Source organism: Octopus sinensis, linkage group LG13 (assembly GCF_006345805.1).
Source record: "Octopus sinensis linkage group LG13, ASM634580v1, whole genome shotgun sequence".
NCBI lineage: Eukaryota > Metazoa > Mollusca > Cephalopoda > Octopoda > Octopodidae > Octopus > Octopus sinensis.
This window is the reverse complement of record NC_043009.1, coordinates 62,262,863-62,272,862: the sequence shown is the minus strand read 5'-3', so window position 1 is coordinate 62,272,862 and position 10,000 is coordinate 62,262,863. Positions and strand designations below refer to the sequence as shown.

Genomic DNA, 10,000 nt, shown 5'->3' with positions numbered 1-10,000 from the left:
TTCACACACCATTACACCCACACACCCACAAACACCTTCCCACTCCACACATACTTGTACCGAACACTTCTCGGCACCCATACCATACACCATTATCTACACACCCATACGCAATCTTCAATAAAACCAATGATTGAAAAAATTCCTCCCATTTCGGTGCCGTGTCCAGAATGTAGTCCATGGACGATCATGTCCTGCCACAATTCTCTGTCCTTTGTTTTCTGTAACAGTTCCACTTCCTGACGTTTAATATTTCTTTATTCCGACCAATTCGTTAAGCTTGACATCCATCCCATCTTTTTCCTTTCTCTTCTTCTTTTCTTTCAATCTTTCTGTCATCGATAAAATCCTCCAGGCCCTCTTTCTTCATCACATGATCAAGAAATCTTAGAAGCTTGGCTCTTATCTCCTATTAATTGCTGTCCAGACCATTATTTCTTCATTAGTCACTTTGTCAGTCAATGATATCCTCAATATTCTCCCAAACAACCTACGAGGGGCGTTCAATAAGTAATGCCTCTGACCCACTTGCCGTTGATTGATCTAGCTGAGATTTTGCATGTGTAATTATTTATATCTCTATAGATTAAGTGGCAAATTACAGCTCTGAACTAATTGTGGTTTCTGATTTACAGGTGTTTGAAATGAGTCAAGTGGGAAATGGAGCCTGTTGAGTGTCAAGAAGTGATCCGGTTTTTGTATTTGAAATGATGCACACCACAGGAGACTTTTAATGAAATGAAAGTAACTTATGGTGATGATGCCCCATCATATGACCTTGTAAAACGCTGGCATCGTGAATTCAAACATGGTGGGAACTCTGTGGAAACAGCTCCCAGATCTGGTCGCACCCCTTCTGCCATTGATGAGGCATCTGTCCGTCAAGTTGAGGCTGCCATTTTGGAAGATCGACGTATAACTATTCGCCAAATAGCCCATGAGGTCAAGATTAGTACCGGGTCTGTGGAAACTATCATTCATGACCATTTGCATATGCAAAAGGTGTCTGCCAGATAGATTCCCAGGTTGCTCACACTTTTCCTGAAGCAAGAACGCGTCGAGTGCTCGAGGATGAATTTAGGGATGTGCCAAGAAGATGAGTCAAAATTTTTCAAAAGACTGATTACACAGGATGAGACCTGGGTCCTTCACCATGATCCAGAGACCAAAGCCCAGTCAATGCAGTAGAAGCACCATGACTCACCTCCTCCAAAGAAGGCAAGGGTGCAGCCCTCCGCTGGCAAGGTCATGCTCACAGTCTTCTAGGACCAGGGCGGAGTAGTGATGACAGATTTCCTGGCAAAGGGTACCACAATTACAGGAGCCTATCATGCTTCACTTTTGAGGAAATTAAGAGAAGCTATCAAAACCAAGAGGCGGGGCAAGATCAGCAAAGGCATCCTCCTCCTGCAGGACAACGCTCCGGTCCACAACTCGCGTGTCGCCAGATCAGAAGCACAAGCGTGCGGCTATGAACACTTCCCCCATCCTCCTACTCTCCTGACCTTGCACCCTCTGATTTTCACCTCTTCCCAGCCATGAAGTTGTTTTTGAAAGGAAAGCGTTTCCCAGATGATGCAGCCTTGATTTCTGAAGTCACGTCGTGGTTGGAGGACCAAGCTGGGGTCTTCTATGAAAACGGTCTCCAGGGCTGTATCAAACGATGGGAGAAATGCGTAACTCTGGGTTGTTCCTATGCTGAAAAAGACTAATACCTGTGCCAAGTTTCGTTGCTCTACTGCTATGGGAAGTGGGTCAGGGGCATTACTTATTGAACTCCCCTCGTAATTTCACAGCTCTCCAAGAAACTTCCCACTTTTGAATGAGAATCACTGGTGTTGCCTTTAGACGTATGACTGAGTAAGAATTCATTATATGGTTGGTGATGGGTAGAAACCACTGACAAAGCCGAGTGAGATGGAAATGTGCCTCCTGCAGACTCACCACCGCTACTCCCGGGCGATTTTCGTCAACTACTTATATATTTTTGCGTCTTTAAACACAGTACGTTCACAAGAGTTAGTATCCCCAGACAAATACCGCAGTTAATTTGCATTGTTCCCATGTATCTACATTAGGCTTCTCAAGGTTTAAATATTCAAGACACACTGCATACCACGTTGGTGCCCCAAGGACTATTAAAAAGTGAGTGCGCAAGAAAGGATATTAGTACTAACTTGACTATACATGTACGTAATTTGCTATTAATCAACTAATGACATTAATCAATATTCGCACTAATTACTGTTACCATGACAACAACAACAACTGTATATTGCTAATATGTCCATCATTTATTTCAGATGAAGTATAATCGGGATGTTTTTGAGGTCAAACTGGACGTGGAGAATTACGAACCTGAAGATCTATGTGTAAAAGTTCAGGACGAACATTTAATAGTATCAGGAAAACACGAGAGCAAAAGAGAGGATCTTGGTTGTGTGGCTCGCCAATTCACACGCCAGTTTCTAATGCCTGAGGTGAGGGTCAGCTCTTCACTCTTCTTTGCCGAATTGTGCTTTATTTTTCTATTTTATCTTTACTCTTTATCTTTTGTTTCAGTTATTAGACTGCGGCCATGCTGGTGCACCACCTCAAAGAAATTTTAATCAGATGATTACACACATAGACTTACTTGATCTGTGAAGGCGCGTGGTTTAGTGGTTAGGGTATTCGGCTCACGATCGTAAGATCATGAGTTCAATTCCCGGCGACGCATTGTATCCTTGAGCAAGACACTTTATTTCACGTTGATCAGTCAACTCAGCTGACGAAAAGGAGTAGTATCTGTAATTCAAAGGGGCCAGCTTTGTCACATTCTGTGTCACGCTGGATCTCTCTGAGAACTACATTAAGAGTACATATGTTTGTGGAGTACTCAGCCACTTGCACGTTAATTTCACATGCAGGCTGTTCCGTTGATCAGATCAACTGGAACTCTCGTCGGCGTAACCGACGGGGTACCGGCCACCAGGACTCCCGCCTTCGCCGTGAACAAGAATTAATCTTCTCTTTTCTTTTCCTTTGCACCGTATGGGCTCAACTCACTACCTCCATTCATCTGACACCAATCCAGGCGAATTCCCACACACCTCTCACGTTCAACTGCCCTTCCACTCATGCACTTGCATACCGCGTATCTCTGTACCCTCACCACACACAAAAACCACTATACAAATACCCATACATACTGTTCAACTTATTACTCACTTCACACACCATTACACACACACACCCACAAACACCATCCCACTCCACACATACTTGTACCGAAGGCACCCATACCATACACCATTATCTACACACCCATACACAATCTTCGATAGCGTCACCCTACATAGCACTATACGAGCAGTCACACACACATTGTGTAACTCAGTACACACACACACACACACACACACACACACACACACACTCCCACACCCACACAGGCACATAATACCTGAACGCAGACAATACACACACACACACACTCACGCAACATGAATAAACACACGCAACACACATAGACACAGATAACATTCGCTTGAAATACATACACCATACACATGCACACTATTTGGTCACACACACACACACACACACACACACACACACACACACACCATTCTCACATGCACTCACACGCTTACGCACCTTAGTTCGGTGTGATCACTGTTATCGTTATTATTATTATTATTATTATTATTATTATTATTATTATTATTATTATTATTATTATTACTTTATTATTATTATTATTGTTATTATATTATTATTATTATTATTATTATTATTATTATTATTATTATTATTTTTATTATTATTATTATTATTTTCATCATCATTATTCAGAAGTCTTATTTTTATCACATGCTTTCACTGCACTACCGAGCGTAGCTTTGTGTGCCTTGGGTTTGTGCTGTGGTTTGTTGTGACGCTTTTATTATTACTGTATGGAAAGTGTTTTACGTAGGATTAATATTATTATTATAATTTATTATTATTATTATTATTATTATTATTATTATTATTATTATTATTATTATTATTATCTCCCTTTCATTCAGCCTCTTTTTCCAGTCCATCTCGCCATGTTGGACCGTTGAACTTTGCACATTTTTTTTTTACCTCTTAATCCTTTCTGTCGAAGAGCGTAAGCTTGAAACGTAAAAGACTTTTCCATTTTCCCGAGCGTTAATCTAATACACCTGCTTGTTGTTCCTACTCCTGTCTTCGTCTTTTCTGCACACACACACACACACACACACACACACACACACACCACACACACACACACACACTCACACACACGCACACATACACACACATATATATATATACACACACACACAAAATAAATAACATTTTCTTAGTTTTACGAGGGAAGAGAATTTGTGAAGCACGTGAAAGAGCAAGCACGTGTAATAGAAGTGACTGTAAAAATTATGAAAGGGAGAAAGAAAAAGTAAAATGAGGAACCGAATGTGATCGTGAGCCGAATACCCTTATCACTTAGCAACGCGCCGAATACCCTTATCACCTAGCAACGCGCTTTCACCAAAGGTTATAAGTGTATCATTGGCCTGTCTAAAGATATCAACGATCGTAGACATATTTAAGGGCCACAACGTATCGTACAGTTGCATTAAAGTTCACAGCTGTATCATTTCCACGTCTAAAGGTCACAACGGTTTCCATGGTACGTCTGACGGTCACAAGTGTCCCGTAGACACCTCCATGTAACTATGAGATTATTTATTATGTTGCTTTAATAATTGCCTGACTTTCTTAATGGATCTTTGATGCTATATACCCTTTTTTCTATTGCAGGATATTGATCCAGATACTCTGACTTCCAGTCTGTCCCCAGAAGGCATCCTAACAATCAACGGCCTGATCAAAAGAACATCGACCGACTGTGGCAGTTCAATAAACATTGACCATTTGAATAATGTCAACGAATCGGATGAAAAGACGGACCGCAACAGTAACCGTAAAGCGCAGCACAGGATTTGCAACAACAATATGAAAAACGAGAACACTTTAAGAGCGACAATATCTTAAATGGTGACGCCATTAAATTGTTTGGCGCGAAAGTAAAAGGGTAGTTTTACAGAGTTGGTATTCCATATTTACTCAGGGCTTGTCTGTGTCGTATAAATCACTCAGTTTAATCAACTACTAACTCACCCAGTTAATACACGGAATTATTCAAACAATCACTCAGTCAATTAATCGATCAATTAAATTAATCAATCAATTAATCAATCAATCAATCAATCATATCAATCACATCTGATCTATCAGTCATGCCCAACATCTCAGACTATCTATCACTTGGTCAGTATTTATCTCATACATGTATGATACACAGAATCAACTGTTTAACGTTATTCTAAAATCCAATATATCAACCAATGGGTGATTATCTGAGCAGACTCCATAGGGAGTCTCTCTCCCGGCTTCACCTTTTATTAGGAATCGGGCTGGGCACCGCGTGTCGACGAAACCGTCGTCGATTATACGACGCTCCCGCTGCTTGCAGCGGTGAATTGAGACTGTGCCTGTGCATGGTGCCTACTTAGAACTAGCAAAGACTGGAATGACAGCCACGGGCAAGGACGATGAGATGAAAGTCTCTGCGTCAGTAAGGGGGACGCAAAACCGCGGCACAATGGGTCGGTAGTCTGGCAAGCAACCTACCAACAGTTTACAGAATATGAGATGGGTGAAAGCTAGAAAGACGAACACACACACACACACACACACACACACACACACACACACACACACACGCACGCACACACACACACACACACATACATACATACATACATACATACATACGTATGTCTATATACATACATACTTACATACATACATACGTACATACATACATACATACATACACATATATTCACGCATATATACATAAATACATAAGTATGTACGTGCATACACATACACACAGAGACGCATATACACACACACTCACGCATACATGCATACATATATATACATAGATACATACTTACATACATACATACATACATACATACGTGCATACATGCATACATACACACGTACATGCATACATGCATTTATACGTAAATACATAAGTACATACCTACATACACACACACATGCAGATACATACATACACACACACACACGCATAAATAAAGAGAAAGTGTGAGGGAGAGGTATGGGGAATAGAAAGAGGAAGAGTAAACAGAAATAGAAATTGATCGGGATTGTTAATTGTATATTTGCTAGGTTACCGATTATTTCTTTGTCGACACAAAATAGGAAAGTAATTATGATAAAGAAAAAAGAAAAAAATCAACAATAATAACACTGAAAAGATAAAGCAACGTCATCATCATCAGCAGCAGCAGCACAGCGGGAGTAGCAACTACAAAAGTAACAACAAATGAACACAAACACTGTTACCATAACAACCACAAGTGCAACTACATCAACAACAACAACAACAACAACCAAAACAGCATTAGCAACAACCACTACAACTGTTGCAGCAACATAAAAAAACAATAAAAACAACTACACCAATAAATATCACAATTTTAACAACAACAACTAGCACTGTGACCCGGCGTTGCCGAGTCATAGTGCTAGTGCATGCATATACAGCTGCGTGCATGCGCACATACACGCGAGTACTGTCCAAATCTCTGACCAATCACATACAGCTAGCTGGCATTCAATTGGCGTATCAAGTTTCGGGCATTTTCATTGGGTTTTGGATAGAAAATTCACAAAAAATTCACTTCTGTTGATTTTTTAATGGCTTTGCGGGGTGACTGGGGAAATGTAAAGATGTGCAAGACCACCCTTGGACGGTTTTGAATGACCATATAAAGTGTGAGCCCTCTGACTGAAAAATTGTGGATTTGTATAAAGAACACACACACACATACACACACACACACATTTTGCCGGTTATATATAGAGAGATGATAACGCAAGCATAATAACGATGCCACTAAGTACAATAACCATAAGAACATCAATAGCAACATCTGCAGTAACAGCAACAACAACAACAGCAACAACAACTTGAATGTAGCCTGACTTGGGTTAAATGTAGATTACACACAGAACTAATGTACCCTAATTTTAGCGGCTTTATTATGGCTCGCTAGGAAACAGATATACTCCGGTGTTTAGGGGTTAAATATGGAGTACATACTGAACCCCGCGCATTTCGACCTTAAGAAGCCAACTATAGATTATATCCTAAACCAATGTGCCATGATTTTAGTGGATTATGTATGTATCACCCACTGGACATCTGTGTCATGGTTTTCGTAGGTTAAGAATGGACCCAGTTACGGACAAGTGTACTCTGGTTTGGATTACATGGTATGGATTTATGAACGAAACGAACATACTCTTATTTTGATGTGTTAATAATCAATCATACTGACCTTGGTGGGTTAACTATGTATTACACATTGAACCAACGCATTTTTACCCTGATGGACGAACTGTGGCTCTTACATGGATAATGTGCCCCGATTTTAGTGTGTTAGTTATGAACTGTTTACTGAACCAATGCACATAGATTTTGGTGGGCTTACTACGGATTGGATTCAGGAAAAATGGACCCTGGTTTTGATAGGCTAATCCTGAATCATATACTGCTCAAATGTTCTCTTATTTTGGTGTATATTGTGCAGCATACAACAGTGGATCAAAGTTGCATGATTTGAGCTACTTATCGATTCTTAATGGATTTATATATATATATGCTGAAAAAATTATGGATCAAGATGAATAATCCATCCTTTTTTCAGTATTCTTCCTGATTCATCTTGAATCAAGAAATATAAATGATACGTGTAAGCTATGATATGATGTTCGATAAAATACTAAGTTTGATTGAAAAATCTAAAGTTAACAGCTGCAACAAAATCACATTTAAGGCCCACATTTACGATAGAATCACATCTAAAATTTACAGATGTGACAGAATCTCATCTAAATTAGTTACAGCTGTAGCAGTACTCCAACTAAAAGTCACACCGGTAAGAGAATCATATCTAACAATCACAGTGTAACAGAGTCACAGATACTATAGTCACATCTCAAGGTGACAATTGTAACACAATTTCAACTTCATTCACAGCTGTAACACTGTCCCAGCGGCAGGTTACAAATATGAAATAGACAAATACGAATTCAAAATGGATGCGGTCACAACTATATACAACGTCGCAACATGCATTGAAGTCACATGACAAAGGAGTCGGTAGAGCCTTCAGATGGAAATACAATCACATAACACTTAAATCGATATCTTTTTCCTTTTTCCTTTTTTTTTTTTTTTTTTGATAGATTGATTTTTCCTTTCAATATATTTATAACCGAATAAAATTATTATCTGCACTCGACAATCCGCAGGAGATGGGAAAACTCTCTCCGCAACATCTACAGCTTTTATTTAATGACCAGTCTTTCTTCAGCTTAAACACAAATCTTTATAACTTAAGCTAACACTGTGTGAAGAGTGAAGGATGAAAAGTGAAGACAACTCTTGCATGATTAAGACTTTATTTGAATTGTTCTGGCAAGTTTCATGAAGAAATTTGAATGAATTAAGAGCAATTCATTTTCATTGGCCTTATGTAACCAACTGACAGCCTCCAAGGTATAAGCACACGACTACATCAAGTTGGACAGTCACATTCGAACAAATAATATGTAAATGGTACATTCGATCAAATGCATTCTTGTCAATGAAATTGTTCGAGACTAACCGCTTTACTTTAATCAGGATGAAATAATAAGGAAAAGAACCTCGATATTGCTGCATAATCTCCCTCAAGAAACGTCCTAGATCTTTGAAACAAGGATAGTCTCCCTAAGTTGTAAATCTTGGGATATCATGCCCGGTGTAAGGAGCCGAGGCATGAAACACCGATGGACTGATGAAGACTAATATGCCCCATGTCTAAGTAATGTGTCTTCATCTGATTGAAATGTCCCATATCTGATGCATGCGCCCCATACTGACTGATGTGTCCTGTCTATTAAAAGACTGTTGTATTCAATAACTGATCGATGTCACCCATAGCTGACTCATATGTCTCATATCTGATTTATGTGCCTCATATCTGATTGAACCTCCATTAACTGTCTGATGTGTCTCATAACTGACTTACGTGCCTCGCATTTGACTGATGTTTCCAACAACTGATTGATGTGTGCCATTTCTGACTAACGTGATTCATGTTTGACTGATACTACTCATACTTTGTCAATGTGTCTCATATATTACTGATGTACCTCATATATTCACATGTTCCATATATAATCCATGTGTCCAATATCTTACTGACATGTCTAATATTTCATTAATGACTCCAATATTTGGCTTGTTGTTCTCTCCAAATATGTGAACGACTTCGTAAATATGAACTAATCTTGATCATACCTGCTACAAATTCTTTATTGTTAAGATAAGTCAAATCTCGGTTATGGCTGACAAAATGATTCAGTCTTTCGACTTGAAATCTAAAATTTTTTTCAGTCGTAAGCATTTTAATAAAATCCTGTCTAAGAGTCTGATACTGGCATAATTGTTACAAAGCAAGAAGAGCGGTTAAGTAACATCTGGTGTGAAAGTCTAACTGGTGGAAAAGTTGAAATAAAGTTGAGGTAATAAATTTAATCTAAAAGTTGGGTTGTAAAGATGGATTAAAGTTTAATAAACAACAGTTTAGTGTAAATGAAGTGTTTCGTTCGTATATATGGTAGAAATTTCTGAGGTGGCGAACTACCAGACTCGTTAGCAAGCCGAAAAAAATTCTTAGCAGTTTCACGTCTGTCTTAATGTTCAATGTTCCAGTTCCTCCGAGGTCGACTTTGCCTTTCATCCTTTCGGGAACGATGAATTAAGTCCCAATTGAGCACTGGGGTCGATGCAATCGACTAGCTCCTTCCCGCCTAAATTTCATGCCTTGTGCCTATTGTAGAAAAGATATATGGT

General features: G+C 39.2%; 1 protein-coding gene and 1 long non-coding RNA gene across 2 annotated transcripts in view; both read left to right on the top strand.

Annotated features, from left to right (window-relative positions):
- The window catches only part of LOC115218316 (alpha-crystallin A chain-like), a 28,810-nt gene extending 22,993 nt beyond the window's left edge, over positions 1-5,817 (top strand). The window contains exons 3-4 of the mRNA XM_029788067.2: positions 2,304-2,480; positions 4,816-5,817. Coding sequence (XP_029643927.2) covers positions 2,304-2,480; positions 4,816-5,049 — 411 coding nt within the window. The 3' untranslated portion in view covers positions 5,050-5,817. The remainder of the gene's footprint in view (positions 1-2,303; positions 2,481-4,815) is intronic.
- The window catches only part of LOC118765840, a 19,499-nt gene extending 13,033 nt beyond the window's left edge, over positions 1-6,466 (top strand). Inside the window, exon 3 of the long non-coding RNA XR_005001736.1 lies at positions 6,389-6,466. This is a non-coding gene — a long non-coding RNA (uncharacterized LOC118765840). The remainder of the gene's footprint in view (positions 1-6,388) is intronic.
- Positions 6,467-10,000: the final 3,534 nt, after the last annotated feature.